Below are 18146 nucleotides of genomic sequence, written 5' to 3' on the forward strand. Positions count from 1 at the left end.
TACACCAACTGTTGCCACTGCATGACCATAATGTGAAGGAAGAGTTGAACTGGCATATTGACCAAAAAGCCAACTGAATAATTTTTATGTTAAACGTACATTTTCTAACAGAACAAAAATATCAGTAGCACGGAAGATTTTACTTTAACTTAGCACAAAGAACAGTGCGTAAATGTTTAAAGTGTTTGATAAACTTTCTAATCTAATCGTCAAAAGTAAAATTCAATACTTTTTAATGTCTGTTATATGATACAAATATATACATATATATCAAGTTATAATGTTTTCACCATTAAATCACACGTGTTCATTTTATTATTTTTGCACATGTTTTGCAAATAAGTGTTATGATAATGATATTTTAATCAATAATTTGGTCTTGAACAGCTGCATGCACATCTGTGACAGTGAGAAACAAACAATTCTTCTTTCAGGCCTTGTTTGATGCAGGGCGACATTTGTGCCACGGAGTAAGCCTTGCGTGGATGGACTACATGGCGTCAGAACGAGACATGTCTCCGAAAATATGCCTGATAAACCTCTTTTTATTCTACATTATAACCACACATAATATATCTGTTGGTTTCCAACCATCCACTGCCCGATATGAGACGTTTTTCAACTCCGAACATCGAATTGTTGAGGGGCTTGACAGATACATTCGCCATGAAACTGAACGTTTGGAAATCATCAAAAAGTGAGTACCTCCTACGCAAACATTATATGTTTGTAATTGGGAATTATTCATGTTTGTAATTGGGAATTATTCATGTTTGTAATTGGGAATTATACACGTTTTGTCACGATATTTTATCTGTTTAAAGTACTTTCACACCGAAATATGACATGCATAACATCCATGCCATCGATTTGGGGTTAGAATGACCTCAACGCGTTTACCTAACGAAACACCAGGGCTGGACATTTCCGTGTAACTTACTGCTTTTACAATCGCGAGGTCTTATCTATCCTATATGCCTATAATATGTTGTGAATAACAACTTTTTTATTTCATGAGTGCTTGACAATGGCAGAAGAGCCTGTCTCTAAACGACGAACTTACCAAATTAAGGAGTTATCCATAAAATGTGCTAGAATTCTACTTCTCAGCTTCTAAAATGCCACTGAAGGAAGTTATATAACTATATTTCTTTGAAGCTGTGTTCACCTTTCTCTTTGACGAAATGTAGAAATGCCGCTTCGTGTCACAAAACCACCTTCAGTCGTTTTTGTGTCAATACAGTCTGTGTCATAAATAGACATATTATTGTAAGTAGTAGAGAATACTTTGCTATGTTGTTGTGGATCTCAATACTAGCCTGTCTGAAAGTCCCTTTTTGTCAGCCCCATTCTCTTTAACTACAGCTATTAACCACAATCGGATAAAATCGGATAAAATCGTCTCTCAGTCGACTCTTGTCAGCCTGTCTCTATTTCACTCCTCGTATCGATCAAAATCGGATAGATCAGATGAATCACGTGGCCGCAAAGTGTTTCCATATCTAGAATTTCTGTGGATTTTCCATCACAAAGGGACTCCATTTCGGTTAAAAGGTAATTTGTATCTAAAAAGATACTTTCAGAGACAAAATTTGTGCCTAATCTGAATATATCATTCGATAATGACGCCATCTGATTATGTGTTGCGTCATCTGGATTAATCAACTGAAAACCACGTCATACGTTTCTACGGTATTAAACACGTGGGAAATTACGACACCGTTGTATTTTACTGAGGTGAAATTTTACAGACACTCTAATCGTGTGAAAGCGAACAATCGTTTTGGTTTAGGAACACAGCTATTTGAATGCATGTGCAATACGTGAAGTTAAACTCTATTTTTCTCATGACGTAATATCGATGTTTTACAAATACAAGACCTATTATCATTACCTCTTACACACAAATTATAATGTTTATAAAATGTTAGAAAAACGCATATTCAGAACAGATTAAATGGATTGCAAATTTCCTTCATGCAAGAATTCAGTGTGTGAAAGTTGACGACAGTGTATCTGACATGAAAGTTATCAATACAGGAGTGCTGCAAGGTTGTGCACTGTCCCCAGTCCTGTTCACTCTATACACCAATGACTGCACCAGGGCAGTGGCCTAACCGCATCAGTGTGAAGTTAGCTCTTGATCCAGCCAGTGTTGGTCAAATGTGTGGTTCCGAATGAAAGTGACGATGCAAAGATACTGTAAAGAGCTTCACATCCTGGTGTACAGACACTCGTTTAATATTTTTAAATGTGAAAAAGACAAAGGAACTGCACTGATTTCAGAACTAACTCCTCAACAGTACCACTTAGTTCGTCAATGATGAACCAGCTGAGACAGTCACTGAATATAAGTATCATGAAACTTTTATTGATAACATGTTACTACCAACACAGATTCCCTGTACCGAGTGAGTGAGTGAATTTAGTTTTACGCCGCACTCAGCAATATTACAGCTATATGGCGGCGGTCTGCAAATAATCGGGCCTGGACCAGACAATCCAGTGATCAACAACATGAGCATCGATCTGCGTAATTGGGAACCGATGGCATGTGTCAACCAAGTCAGCGAGCCTGACCACCCGATCCCGTTAGTTGCCTCTTACGACAAGCTGAGTCGCCTTTTATGGCTAGCATGGGTTACTGAAGGCCTATTCTACCCCGGGACCTTCACGGGTCAGATTCCCTGTGTAGTAAACGTCAACAATATGTGTTCATTTGCCTGTCAGTCATCATTCTGCCTGTCTGCAGTTGTGCCTGTCTGTTTAAGTGTTTTTTTTGTTCTGTCTACAAGTGTGACTTGGTGTCTACAAATCTACATGTTTGTTTGTGTCTCTGCTAGGCTCTGTGTGTGTCCACCCCACGGCTTATCTGTTAGTCACCCTTCTGTCTGCCTGTGTGCGCATGCACCTGTCTCTCTAGTAAATGAGGTTTGATTTACGCCGCTTTTAGCAATATTCCAGCAATATCACGGCGGGGGACACCAGAAATGTGCTTCACACATTGTACCCATGTGGGGAATCGAACCCGGGTCTTCAGCGTGAGGAACGAACATTTGTCTGTCTGTATAGAGCGCGTGCATGTTTTTTCCCCACAAACAGCCCATGTGCCATCATAAAAACAAATCTAATGTAACGAATAATATATTTAACCGATGCCGTTCACATACATGTTTACATTTTGAAGAATTACTGACCCAACCCCAACTCTATGTTAAGCTGGAAGTCACCGTGTTGTACATTTCAGGTCGTCTGGTTATGAGGATGAAATTCCCTTCGTAGAACAGCGGATCGAGACACTGACTAGGTATGTACTATCATCATATCGACCTTTGACCCGATTCTTCACTATTCCCGTTTACTACAGCCCTTTATTACCAAATGGGAAAGGCAAATTGCGAAATATCTTGAAATCGCCATTCGGGAAAGGTCTGTTAAGCGTTACCACGGTACACGGCAATGAATACCCAGTACCCAACAACATCTGCTGTATGTTATTTCATATTTATCAATTGAAAAAGTTGTTTTAGAGACCGCCATGTTGTTGTGTTTACAAGTTGACAGCTTTAACGGAGGGGGGCACAACAGTATGAGGAACAGCACAATCACGCCACAAGACGACTGCAACATGAATGACATCATTCATAAGAGGGGTCGTCTCATATATGTATTTATGGGGAAAAAATACAAATTCAAATATAGCCAACCCTATTAAATCCTATCGATTTTGTCGAGGAGATAAATGTATTGTGCAGGTAAGTATTTCATTGATTACATGTTTGTCTAAGACCGGATGTGTCACAACCCAGAAATATGTTTGTGGTTGTGTGAAGGCGAGCCGTGCATCCATAAACACCACCCTGTTATAACAAAGGTGTGATAGTTCAATCAATATACAATTTATATACTACAATAGACACGCGATGGCCGAACTATTGCTTATGTGACTTAAAATATTAACTCACTCACTCTTTATTACAAAATATGCGACGTTTCGGTGCAGATGCTAACACCGTTGTCAAGCAAGTAATGCATAATACTGATGGGGCCTCTGAAGACCTTGGTTAGAATTGATCTTCAGCAACCCATGCTTGTAAGAGGCGACTAACGCAATCAGATGGTCAGGCTCGCAGACTTTGTTGACACATGTCATCGTATCACAATTGCGCCAATGGATGCTAATGCTGTTGATCACTTGATAGTCTGGTCCAGACTCGACTGTTTACAGATCGCCGCCATATAGCTGCAATATTGCTGAGTCTGGCGTAAAACTAAACTCACCCACTTATACTGATGATGATGATAATGATGATGATTTGGAAATTTAAGTTGTGTTTTCCGACATAGCGTGTACTTCGCACACGGCATAATACTGCATTTAAAACATGTATATACATGAGTTAATTAACAAGAGAGACATTTAAGTGAATTTTACACTGTGTAAACATCATTCTTAGTGTGTAAACAACCATTACAGTTTGTACATCAACCTAGTCTGTAATATGTGCATCATCGACAATATGTGAAGCTGTACGTCAGCTGTGTAACGAATCTTTACTCACGTGTTTGTTTGTTTGTTTAAACATTTTCCATTCACTATTAAAGGGATTACCCACAAGTTATGCAACTTATAAAAGACCGCTCCCGAAAATGTCTTGTACAAAATTCATGTAATGAGATATTACGCGTTAATGGAAACACTGACCACGTACAATGAATTTAAAAATATCTTCATTTATACATGTAGTTTGAGGCAGGCTGAGGCTGTCGTGTAGAATGATGTTAATATCTAAATTCACTTTTAGGATTTCAAAGCCTTATATCAAATCAGACCTACAAGATGAAATAAGATAAGATGAGATAATACCTTATCATCTCGAAGGAAATAATTTTGGTAACATCGTGGAACACGAGACAAAACAAAACAAGATCTCACATTTCAGTAAACACTGATATAGTAAACAGATACATAGATAAAAGTACAAAAACGGGCGAGGGGCAAGATATGATGAACGGAAAGGATGAGGGCTAAAAAAAAACAGTGTTGTGAAATAGTATACAGGATGGAAACATGATAAGGTGAATACAAATATTGAGGATTAACAGCTGACATACTTCGGAATTTTGAAAGAAATGATTGGCATCTTTCACCCCAGTACAAAAGGCAAGCTTTACTTTTAAGATAAATTGACAAGAAAACTATCAATATTTACAGAACTATCTGAATGTCTTAACTTAGTGTGTAGAATATTTATCCTCCTTTCATCAAATAGGACATATTTAGGAATTTTGTCCGTTTATTATGTTTTAAAGATGGTAGTAAACTGGTAAATTTTATCCCGGAAGAAAGATTACTCCATATACAAACATGAACATAAATAATTAAGATAAATGATAAATGGCTTTTGAAGAACTGTCATTCGAAGCTTTGGAATAGAAACATTTGACTCGATGCGCAAATTTTATTGAGAAAATTCAGTAGATATTGGAAGTAAGTCTATCAGATAGTCAGGAGCTTGCATGTTAACAATTTTATAAAACGTACGTTTTACTTTAAAAGTTTCAACCAGTTTCACTGTACAAACTAGCTCTTGCAGCGAATTTTGGCAGATTGGTTAAATGTTTTGCTCCATTAAGCTGCTGAGCCATTTTAAGTTTATCACAAATGTCTACCGGACAATTATCCCAGACCCCAGAAGTACATTCAAAGATAGGTCTAGCGTACATGCCACGCATGCATGATTATCGTACACTTGCTTGATAACAGTGATAGCATCTGGACCGGAACATCGCATACACTGCAATGAAGATTTGTATATCTGTAGAACAGTCCCCCTTGGTCATGACACTAACCTCTATATGCCACTCAAAGAGGTCATCTATTATAACAAGCAGCGCGAAGGACATTGGTCTCACTTTCCACTTTAATAAATAACAGTCCATTCGGCATGCACGTCTGTTAGGGGTAAATGTTTATGGTGTTTCCCGGGCACCGATGAGGATCTTTACACGTTGTCAGTTTTACTACCATATTTTTCACATTGGCCGGGTACAAGCCGATTCTGTTGTCCATGGTTTACTGGACACTGTGTGAAAACACGGGTTTAGTGTCTGCCCAGTTATGTTTCTTTGTATTATTTATGTAAAAGAAAGTGTGTAAAATGTCCATCGATATCAGGTCGGGCTATCTTTTCGGGTCCTGTATTACGTATTATACGTCCGCATCAGTTATATTAGCTGAGCGCACCACTTACCTCCCTCATGCGAACGTTGCTGAAGGACGAAAGATACTGGTTCTTTCTTGTATTACAGTTCAGTCAAAGAAATTTATAAATTACACATTTTAATTCAGAAACTCTTTATCCTTTGAAATGACACCAACATACAAACCATGGTTTTATATGATTTGTCTTCGATAAACATCACACTATATCCTCCAAGATTTTGTAATCAAAACTATTTCACAAAATGCAAAATACCTGTTTTCATAAGCCAAAATGTCTTATCTGCTTCATCTTTTACACCCCCATGTCCTTCAAGATTTTGGAATAAACGCCCTCAACCCCACCACCCCCCCACCCCCCCAAAAAAATGATCTTTTCTCGTGAGCCAAAATGTCTTATCTGTTTCAGTTTTTACAAACAAGCCAAGGCGAACGCCAGCGCTGTCAGTGACGACATCCGGAACCTTCGTATACAACATCCAACATCTACACTTGTGGGCTTTAAGAACTTCGTCACCAACTGGACCCCGTTTCTACACAATGAGACTCTATATGGATTTAGTAAGTGTTGTTTGGGTCAACTTTTGTGCTCCGATGTACCATGAAACTACTACTACTACTACTACTGCTGCTGCTGCCGCCGCTGCTACTGCTGCTGCTGCTGCTGCTGCTGCTGCTGCTACTACTACTACTACTACTGCTGCTGCTGCTGCTGCTGCTGCTGCTACTACTACTACTACTACTACTACCACCACCACTACATGTACAACTATTACTACTACTATTACATGTACTACTATCACTAGCACTACTACTGCTGCTGCTGCTACTTCAACTACTTCTACTTGTACTTGTACTTCTACTTCTACTACTACTACTACTACTACTACTACTACTACTGCTGCTGCTGCTGCTACTTCAACTACTTCTACTTGTACTTCTACTACTACTACTACTACTACTACTACTACTACTACTACTGCTGCTGCTGCTACTTCAACTACTTCTACTTGTACTTGTACTTGTACTTCTACTACTACTACTAGTACTACTACTACTACTACTGCTGCTGCTGCTGCTACTTCAACTACTTCTACTTCTACTTCTACTACTACTACTACTACTACTACTACTACTACTACTACTACTACTACTACTACTCGAAAGCCGCTTTATAACTGGAATGTTGCTGAGAGCCGCGTAAACATACAAACTAATACTACTTATCCCAAAGTGATAGAATCACTCTTAGAAGTTGAATTAACCGAATCTGAATTATGTTTTAGGATTATTGGAGTTTTTGAACGTGACTATGAAGGACATTCCGGACCAAACTGACCTGGCCAACCACTTGGGCAACCTCATCTACATCCACCTGTTTTACAACCTGTCTGCTAGCGACATCTTCGACGGTGACATCTTGGGTCAGAAAGGTTCCCCCTTGACTGTGATGGACGCTTATGACCTTGCCCAATTCGCCAAAGAAACTGACAAGCCTAGACTAGCCCTGCAGTGGTTCCAGGTGACACTGGAACAGTCCAAGAAGATTGGTAACAAGACCGACATAAACATACCGATTTTGCTGACAGAAATTGCCCTTTTACATGGCCAGGTGAGCTTAGTGTTAACTGTTCGCACAGAAAGAAAGAAAAATGGCGACTTTTTAGAGGTTACGGAAAGGAGCGGGTGGTGACGAATTCATTCACTCGTTACCAGTCGGAAGTTTCCGTTACTTTCTGCTGTCAAGTTATTTCTTGTATTTAATGTTCATTTGTAAGCAGATAGGTCCCCACAGACAGAAGCGATCAAATGAATTGGGTGTCAGATTCGTAAACCTTTTTTTAGTTATATTTTTCTTGTTTAGGCGGATTAATATGATGTCATTTACCGGATTGTGTGTTCCAGACTCCATCTTCAGTTATCTCACACAGGATGAACAGTTATGGCCAAAACATAGTGCAAAACAAACATGCCCTCTTTTCTAAGATACCTGGTGGTAAATGACTACAAAGTATTTACAACCTCATTACGACCATCTTACATGATTAATTTTTACTTGTTATTTATTTGTTATTTACCTGTAGTTTGTGTACTTCGATCGCCTAAATTGCGTTTACAGTTCGACGACTGGGATAAAGCCACCCCACTAGTAGAGGAAGCCTTTGCTTTGAGTAAGTATTTATGTGTGAGAAGATAATCGAATGACATCACAACAGGTCAAATGACGTTACAGGTAGTCGAATGACGTTACAGGTAGTCAAATGACGTTACAGGTAGTCAAATGACGTTACCGCCAGTCGAATGAGGTTATAGGTTTTCGAATGATGTTACTGTCAGATGAATGAGGTTACAGACAGTCGAATGACATTAAGGTAGTTTATTGACAATTTCATAGCAATAAAATGTCGCGGATTGATCGTACAAGCATGTTATTGTCTTGTAGCTGATGGCGCGACACCTGCGATAAATTACGTTAAAGAAAAGCCAATCGCAATCGATAAAGAATATAATTTTCACAAACTGCTACGAAGTGTGATGCCACGAAACTCTCACCTCCTCAAGAAAGAAAGTTGTAACGATCATGACATCGGACTGTCCCTTTGCAAATCTGTAACAGTTTGCTCGTTCGGGAATTATTTGTACGTGGTTATGAAACCTGTTAGTGTAAAACCTTAAAAACTGACGGATAACCTGGGTTAACAACCACCAACTTCACTCCCTACACCCTCTACCCATATCCGCACATACCCCAAATCTGTACTCCTTCAGTCACAAGTATACCGACCACCCCACACCCACAGTCACACTCCCACACAATACACTCATACCACACAACCACACCCATACCCATACCCTGACCTCAACCCCATATCCAATCTCACACCCAACACCCATAGCCAACACCCACTGCTTTCCTTATCCCACTACCGCTCCCCTTTACTGCCCCTCCCCTGCCCCAACACCCGACACCCACAACAACCCCTGCACCTCAGTAATCGCCGTGAGGACCTCTCTTGAGGTATGTTCTTCTGTTTACAGATGACACGGACGATGTGGTGTTCAAACGCTATGCGCGAGTAACCACTGAAAATGTCCCCCGCTATAGCAACTTTGAGGACAGGACTCCCGTTTACTGGACGAACTTCACAACATTATGCCAGGCAAATGTCACCTTCAAGGTAAACTGGACTTGCTTTGTACATGCTGTTATTGTTGTTTGTTTGTTCTAAGGAACACTAGTAAGTCAATAGCAACAGCAAGCATACATAAAATGTATATGCAAGTGAGTGAGTGAGTGAGTGAGTGAGTGAGTGAGTGAGTGAGTGAGTGAGTGAGTGAGTGAGTGAGTGAGTGAGTGAGTGAGTGAGTGAGTGAGTGAGTGAGTGAGTGAGTGGTGATGGTCCATGGTGGTGCAGTAGCCTAGTGGTCAGATTGTTCGCTCGCCACGCCGAATACCCGAGTTCCATTAATACATTTGTATATTTTCTGAAGCTGATTTTGTTTGAAGTTATAAACACCGAACTCTGTCTTTTAAATGAGGGCGCTGGGGTAGCCTGTAGTGGTTAGCCAATTTCTTGCGACCCCGCTGAAATATTGCTGAAATATTGCTGAAATATTGCTGAAATATTAATAAAAGCCGTCTCAAACTCAACTCATTTACCCTATTTACCAGTGTTAAGAGCACAGCCACGTAGCTATGTGAATGATTTCAAAAAGACAAAATGGTTTCTACCTCACACCACTACAATATACTATTGCTGACCCCTCCCCGTGTTCCCAGCCGCCGCAGAAGTGGTTCCACCGATGCCGTTACCGCTGCTCACCTATTCCATTCAAGCGTTACCGGGAGGAGATCCTCAGCTTGTCCCCTTACGTATCGGTGTTTCATAACGTCATCAGTGATGACCTCATCAATGACATCAAAACGAAAACAGCTAAAAATGTAAGCATTCTTTAACATACATAATGCATATCAATGTCTTTTGTAAAAGTGAATGTATGCAGATTTCTGCCGAGTCTAAATTCTGTCGCATTGTTCTTAACTTGGCATCATTCTTTCTTTTCGTTACCATGGCAACGTGAAATTAGACTGTGGTGTTTCACTTAAATCCGCAATTCCGTTTTGATTATGTTTATACTGATATTATATGTACCTTATCCACCGGATGCTATATTTAACGTTTTTATTCTGTTCTTTTTTCAGCTGACGAAAGCTACGAATTACTATTACACCAAGCTTGAAGGGTAAGATTAAGTTATTTCGAACGTCTGCAGTCATAGAGTCGAAATATTGATCAACCCATTCATTTCTGATCAATATTGGTAGTAATGATCCTCAAAAGTCTATAACTACGAGAACATTTCCATGCATTCCGCACCTCTTCACTACCATGGCCTTTGAGCCTGTTTTGGATAGCACGACGCAAAAAATAGTCACCACAAGCAAGCGTAAGGGAGTGAGTGAGAATGCTTTTACGCCGCTTTTAGCAATATATCAGCAGCATCAAGACGGGGGGCACCGGAAATGTGCTTCACACATTGTACCCATGTGGGGAATCGAACCCAGGTGTTCAGCGTCGCGACCGAGCGCTTTAACCACTAGACTATCCCACTGACTGCATCCTTGATCACCCGTACGACGTAAACTGCTGAGTAAAATAAATGCTAAAAAGTTAGGTTAAAAACAAACCCACGATACCCTTGTTACATTCATCCCCATCAAACGATCATTTTCCGTCTTCGATCATGGTTTGAAGAAATATACATGGAGAATGTCATTTCTCTGTTCCTTTTTTATATCTGAAATATAAGCCTACACCTAAACAAACACTGGAAAGGTATTTGAAGTAAAGCGTAACCCACAGAAACCTGAATATTTAGTACGTGTTGTCTAGAGTTATCAATTGTCTCGACGTACGATTTATAAGTTATTTGTTAAAGGGTTAAAAGACATAACGGGATAACTGTCCGATGTCTGCAGACGTGCCTTTTAACAACTCTCAGATAAGGGATAAACATTATGTGTTTTCAGAGCTGATCGTATTCGAAGTTTCATTTAAAATCACGTCGTTTACTACCCAGGGGATGAAACGCATCGCTGTAGACATTTCCAATGTTTGCAGTGTCTGCTGATGTTTCTTTTTCAGTCATTCTAGGCATTATACTGTTATCCCGATATTTACCGGACTACTTTCGCTAGGTTCATTCGTTCATATTTCGATCACCAGAACACCGCTCTGTTTGTACAAGTGGAATAAAGCTTAGGTATGGTGATTGTTCAGTTGAGTGTAGCACCTAAGGTCCAAACCAAGGTTGCTCTGTCTGGGCGATAAAAAATGAAGAAATATACATCTGATTCATGAGGATTTTGGCAACATAAATTTCATGTTGAGAAAAAACGTGTTCTCATCAAGAGGTCTCCGTACACTTTGAAAAACTCACAGTATTTACTACCTCGGTTCCTATTTTTGAAAAAAAAAACCACCAAACAATTCAAATATCCCCATTTTACAACAATCTTTGTTTCGCTGGAACGGTATGATCACTGACGTCCTTGACGTCACAATTAACAACAGCACGTCATTTGAACAATATGCTGATTGTAATAAAGTTTCGCCGTTGTGTTGACATTGAGTAATGTACATTTTCCCTCGTAACTAAACTGACGTCCAAAGAAGACTTTACAATAGACTGAAATCGACCTGGAGTAAAAACTACATAAGATGGACGCATAAAATACTATTTCACCGGAAATAACAATCATACAACGTCTAATTATGATATCAGAGCAACTCAGATTGAGATGGTGTGTCAAAATCGAAAGTCCAAAAAGTGCACAAGAGCTGGAGCACAAGGGAAATCCGTTAAGTTCGAAAACACGGACCATTACTACCATAGGAACGACCTCTTGAAGGTAGCAAGGCGATGTTACGCTGTCAGTGGCTGTCTCCTGTACGGCCTCTATGCTCTGATTCCTTGAGCCCACAGTCGTCTGGTATCTCCGTGTCTGTTGCCTGACCACGTGCTCCAAGGCAGTCCTCGTTGATGACGTCACTGTCAGGAAGCGGTTACGGAGGAGCAGGACGCGTAGATACCGACCTTCATGGGGCGTTATTGACCTCGGACTTCCTGTTCTTGGTCTGTCTGATGTCTGCCCTGTCTGTCTGTAACGTTGAGGTTGGAAACAGCGACACGCCAACAACCAAACGTTCTTGCAACGTGGACATGGTTGGTTCCCATCTGTATCATACAAAGGACTCTTTCGCATCGTTCTGCAGTCAGTCGAGGCATTTCTTTCGTGTTCTTGTTTCATTCATTTTCATTCATACACCCGGTATGACTTTTATACCCTTGCGATTATGGTGTTTTTTAATTCTCGCGTTTAATTCAACAAACATGCCGTGCACGGTGAACATATTCTATAATCAACATTGTTCGGTTTGGAATATTTATTTCACAATAAACTGGTTCCACGTTTTCAGACTTGTAGAACATCTCTGTCATCTATAAATGTCGTAATTAAAATGTTTCTCAGCACTGAGATCCTTGAGAACCACACCTCTGCCCGAGTGTTGACGAAGATTGCCGGTGATATTAGTGGACTCAACGCCTCATACACCCCAGGAGAGGTGTCCAGCGGTGGTACCCTCAGGGTAAGGTGGTGGGTCAACATTTGACCTCAGTCTGTGTGAGTTCGTAAGTGAGTGTAAAGTTTACTATCAATCAGACATATGTCAGCGATATCACAGCCTGGGATCCCATTATATGCAAATGGAAATAAAAAAAAAGTGAGCGTAGTTTCACACCACGTTTAGCAATATTTCAGCAGTATCACGGTGAGGGACACCAGAAATGGGTTTACACATTGTACCCATGTTGGGAATCGAACCTGGGTCTTCGGCGCAACTAGCCAACACTTTAACCACCAGGCCACCCACCGTTACAAGTGAGAAATGAAGCTAGTTATGCCAGTATTATTTTGCCTCGCAGCCGTTATGGATGTATAGACCCAGAAAATCCGGTCAGAATTTACCTTCAGCAACCCATGCTTGTCAAAAGAGTGGAATCGGGTCGTCAGGCTCGTTGACTTTGTTCACACATGTCATCATATCCTAATTGCGTAGTTTAATACATATACTGTTGATCATTGGATTGTCCGGCCCAAACCTGATTATTTACCACCGCCATATGGCTGGAATATTGAGTGTAGCATTTAACAGCAGCCCAGCAGCCCAGCAGCCCAGCAGCCCTTTTGTTTCGGGAGCTACCTTGTAATTAACAAACCAGAATAGTAACGGACATCCCCGAGAGATGACGAGAGTCATCCGGGAACTCGACTTGTTCTTCAGTCTTGCGTATTATACATTGCAGGTTCTCAACTTCGGCCCTTGCGGTATGGGGAAGCCTCACAACCACACGTCCATGGTGGGTGATCATACTTGTTGCATAGCAACATTGGAATCTGTAACCATAATGACGCAAAACGCAACCTTAATGACGTCAGAAATTGTACCCATTGGACCTTTTTCCTAAATATTTTGATTAAAATGATTGTAATATCTTACGTTTATTTTCTCCACAGTACGACGAGAGAATGTTTCTGTCTGGAGATAAAGTTGGATTCGTTACGTTTTATGTGAGTAAATGAAATAACTGAACTTTTTAATCATCTCCATACGGCTGCATAATTATTTGTAAAGGCAGCATAAAACACCATTCTTTCGACTTGTGAAGATCCGGGTTACAATCCGCGAACAGTTGGTCTTCAGTAACCCATGCTTTTAAGAGACGACTAAATGCGATCGGGTTGTCAGGCTCGTTGACTTGGTTGACACATGTCATCTCATCCCAGTTGCGTATATCGATGCTCATGCTGTTGATCACTGGATTATCTGGTCCAGACTCGATTGTTTACAGACGTCCGGTATATAGCTGGAATATTGCTGAGTGCGGCGTTTAACAACTAACCAACCAGCCTTTGTAAGCGCTCTTTTCAGAAGGTCAAGATGAAGGATTTATAAACCTTTTATGAATTTAGGGTCCACTTCATTTAGGGGTTTTACATCAATAAAACGAAAAGAATTCTTACAGCAAAGCGTGCCAACTTTGGTGAGGACAGTTTGTTGTAGTTTAACATGAATGGTAACCATGGAAACTCTGTGTGATGTTGATGTAATGTTGTGTGTATGTGGTTGCAGTTGTCGGACGTTGAGAGCGGAGGAGCCACAGTCTTTCTGGACATCGGACTGAGATACCAGCCCAAGAAGGTACATACACTATAATCTCGATTCTGAAATGTCGTTGATATTTTGACGTCACCACAAAAGTGTTTGGTGCCGTTTGTATGCCCTGAGCACCCAGCGAGTGAGTAAGTATGGTTTGATGGGGGACATCTCAAATGGGCTTCACACATCGTACAAACGTAGGGAATCGAATCAGGATCTTCAGCGAGACGAGCGGACGCTGAAGCCATTAGACTACCCCACCTCCCCATGAGCACCCAATACTCCTTGCTTGTGCTACAGCGGAACGTGCACTCGCAAAAGGCCAGAGAGGGGGCATACCATAGTTATCACATCTGATGGAATTTTTGTGTATTTCCGGTTAGCTGTGTCGTCTAAGACAAACCCGAGAAGTTCCAGGGCGATGCTCATGGTGCTGACAACTTGATTGTCTGGTCCAGACTCGACTGTTTATAGACCGCCGTCATAGAGATGGAATATTACAGAGTGCAGAGTTAAACACTCACTCATTCCTTGATTCCCCCAGGGTTCAGCGTTGCTATGGTTCGTGGTCCAGCCCAACGGAGATGACGACTTGAGACTGAACAAAGCTGAATGTCCCATGGCTGTTGGCGACAAGTGGAGTAAGTACATTAGTATGGAGGCGGAGAGGGGACATGTTTATCGACTTCAATTACCATCCACGATGGACGCAACTCAAAGATGAAACGCTTTTGAAGCTTAAGGCGGTCGTGGAATGCCAGGCAGTTTGAAGAGCATTTAAAAAACGTCACCACGCCCCTGTTCATTAGTTCATCTGAACTACGCCTAGAACGTGTGTGGTAGAACTGTTGCGTTCAAGTTGAAATGTGACCTCACGCTATTGTGGTCGTCGAGGTAAAAACGGAATGTCGACCTCTTTTTTAACAAAAATACCATTAACGATTAGATAACCTAAAACAAACTGTCATTTAAAGGTCACATGCAACGTAAAACACAACTTTGCAGATTCTGATACCTTTCGGTATGCACTTACGGAAACAAATCATAAAAATGCCAATTCAACCTATAAAGTTGAAAAAAACGCGATGAAAAAGAAAGCCCACAAAATCGGAGTTCAAACGTTTCACTAAATTCCCCCCAGCGCTGGGGGAAAAACTGGTTTCAACAGGTGTGCTGCGCTGCGTCCATAACGCATGCGCAGTGAATAGGTTCCCGGAGCTTGAAACGGTATGCATGCCCATCGTCTGAGGTCGTGAGCAGTAGTCTAATCTTGGCTGTGTACACAAACAAGTAAATAATCTACTCGTTACGTAAAAAACTTGTTGATTGTGGTAAGCAGTCTCTGTCACAGAGAAAGCTCAGTGTCTGGTTTATTCACACCTATATATGTCTGCCTGCCTGACTGCTAAAGACAACATGCAGTACACAGCTTAAATCATTGACCACGTGCAATTTGAACTTAACACCTATCAGAGTATACGACATAAAGAAAATAAGTTGATTTATGACTCGTGCACCCGAGTCCCGTCTCTGCCACGTTATGTAATCAGGCACGTGTGATGCACATGGCATGCTTTTATGTCTGTGGGTTGCAAACAAATTACATTAATTGTTTTTCGGATGACTGGATCTGACGGAAACTGGTGCAAACTCTTGTCACTTTCAAGTCCTGCTTTGTACTTGGACGTGATTCCAGCCAAGCAGTAGTTTGTCTCTACTAACATGATTTTTGATTGGATCGAGCGCAAATTCAGAGAACATGTATTTTCAAAACCCAACATCTCTATATACATTCTTTATGGATAACGACTTCTTTTAGTGTATATGATTTTGTTTGACAACAGTATATGAATCCATACTGAAACAACGCATCAAGTACACAAAAAGAAGTTGTTATCCATAAAGAGTCTTACTTTCTTGTGACTGGCTATGCTTCTAAAATGCCCATCAAACAGATCATCTGTCTGTACACACAATGAACCCTCAGCATATCAGCAAATGAAACAGCCAATCAGAAACCGTCGTTACATTTGAGTGCACATCCACCCGCTATGACTGGGTTCGGTCTCCCGAGGGCTTCGTTTCTGGGGAAGTAAGCCCAAGTACAAAATATTGCACTTTTGAATCGCGATTGTACGCTTATAATTTTGTTTATTTGTTTTTTTAAAAGCAGCAATGTATATTATATGTCATGAATAAGTGATAAATGTGTTTTAATTATGTTTCATTTTTTTGTTGCATGTGACCTTTAAGTGATGTTTTTGTGTGCATATTCATCAAAAGTAAATTCAAGGCTGTTACCTTTCAAACTAACATTTCACAGGTGAATTGTAAGTTATAAGACAGAGAGTTCTTTAAGCGATGACTTCTTGTGTGTGACCTTGATGCATGTTGTGTTTCAGTTGTAAGAACGAGAGTTCTTTAAGCGATGACTTCTTGTGTGTGACCTTGGTGCATGTTGTGTTTCAGTTGTAAGACCGAGAGTTCTTTAAGCGATGACTTCTTGTGTGTGACCTTGATGCATGTTGTGTTTCAGTTGTAAGAACGAGAGTTCTTTAAGCGATGACTTCTTGTGTGTTACCTTTGTGCATGTTGTGTTTCCGTTGTAAGAACGAGAGTTCTTTAAGCGATGACTTCTTGTGTGTGACCTTTGTGCATGTTGTGTTTCAGTTGTAAGAACGAGAGTTCTTTAAGCGATGACTTCTTGTGTGTGACCTTTGTGCATGTTGTGTTTCAGTTGTTGAGAAGGATATACACTTCCACATGAACCAGGCTGCCAGACCCTGCGCCCTGAAGGTCAAGGGTAACCAGATCGGCCTGGACAGAGCCGTCCACAGATTCAGACACTGCCGGCTCTAGGTTCAGACTCTTCCATATTCGTTGGCTGTAGGTTCAGACATTACTGGATCTGTGTTCAGACTTCTGGCTCTAGGTCCATACACAGATGAATCTAGGTTCAGACACTGCGACATCTAGGTTCAGATACTGCTAGATCTAGGTTCAGGCATTGCTGGATGTGGGTTTAGACACTTCTGAGACAGGTTCAGACACTGTTTGCTCTACATTCAGGCAGTGCTAGATGTAGGTTCAGATACTATTATTGATTAGATTCAGACTCGGTTAGCTCCTTTATTATCAATATAATATTGACAGTATTATCTGTAGAAGGATACAAATATTTGGCTGGTGTATAGATAATCTTCACAGCATCCCCGACTCACATTTACATTGTCGCTTATATAACGAGGTCTCGAGTCATGACCTCACACTCATGTATGTAATGTTCATCGATAACAATTAGGATTGCAAAATAACAGGGGCAGGTACACACGATGAAAGCAGAGACGATAGTTTGGCAGAGACGATAGAGGAACTCCCCCTTTAAACGTAGACGATTCCCAGCCAGTTTAATATTTTATCATACACATGTAGCAAACGTACTTAAAAAACTTTACTACTTAGTGACCGATACTCATGTGTCATAAATGTAATTTTACATGTGTCACCGGCTCTACTTAAACGCCATTTCACCTATGTACAAGTGATCATCTCTGAGGTTTATAATAAAATAATCTCATAACACTATTCTCGCTATTTTTGCAATTAAGTACGAAGAAAGAACCTGTTTATCCAGTTAGAGCTGAGTTTATGTTGACAGGCCTCATGTCACAAGGTGACAGGAAACACACGTCAGTCCT

The 18146-nt window shown here is 40.7% G+C and overlaps 1 protein-coding gene across 1 annotated transcript; it reads left to right on the top strand.

Moving 5' to 3' along the window:
* Positions 1 to 445: 445 nt before the first annotated feature.
* On the top strand, positions 446 to 18030 carry LOC137297832 (prolyl 4-hydroxylase subunit alpha-2-like). The gene is made up of 14 exons (XM_067829794.1): positions 446 to 697; positions 3248 to 3307; positions 6633 to 6784; positions 7510 to 7835; positions 8343 to 8394; positions 9263 to 9402; positions 10005 to 10166; positions 10428 to 10468; positions 12759 to 12876; positions 13595 to 13648; positions 13806 to 13859; positions 14422 to 14490; positions 14993 to 15089; positions 17186 to 18030. Exons 1-14 carry the CDS (start codon positions 486 to 488, stop codon positions 17305 to 17307), a joined length of 1659 nt encoding a protein of 552 aa, XP_067685895.1. The 5' UTR covers positions 446 to 485; the 3' UTR covers positions 17308 to 18030.
* The last annotated feature ends 116 nt before the right edge of the window (positions 18031 to 18146 follow it).

Source organism: Haliotis asinina, chromosome 1 (genome assembly GCF_037392515.1).
Source record: "Haliotis asinina isolate JCU_RB_2024 chromosome 1, JCU_Hal_asi_v2, whole genome shotgun sequence".
NCBI classification, from domain to species: domain Eukaryota; kingdom Metazoa; phylum Mollusca; class Gastropoda; order Lepetellida; family Haliotidae; genus Haliotis; species Haliotis asinina.

Excerpts from the sequence above, each read along its gene's own strand:
- LOC137297832 (XM_067829794.1), top strand. The coding sequence starts at position 486 with ATGGACTACATGGCGTCAGAACGAGACATGTCTCCGAAAATATGCCTG. Across the intron at positions 6,785-7,509 it reads TGAGACTCTATATGGATTTA|GATTATTGGAGTTTTTGAAC; the intron begins GTAAGTGTTGTT and ends ATTATGTTTTAG. Across the intron at positions 9,403-10,004 it reads AGGCAAATGTCACCTTCAAG|CCGCCGCAGAAGTGGTTCCA; the intron begins GTAAACTGGACT and ends CCGTGTTCCCAG.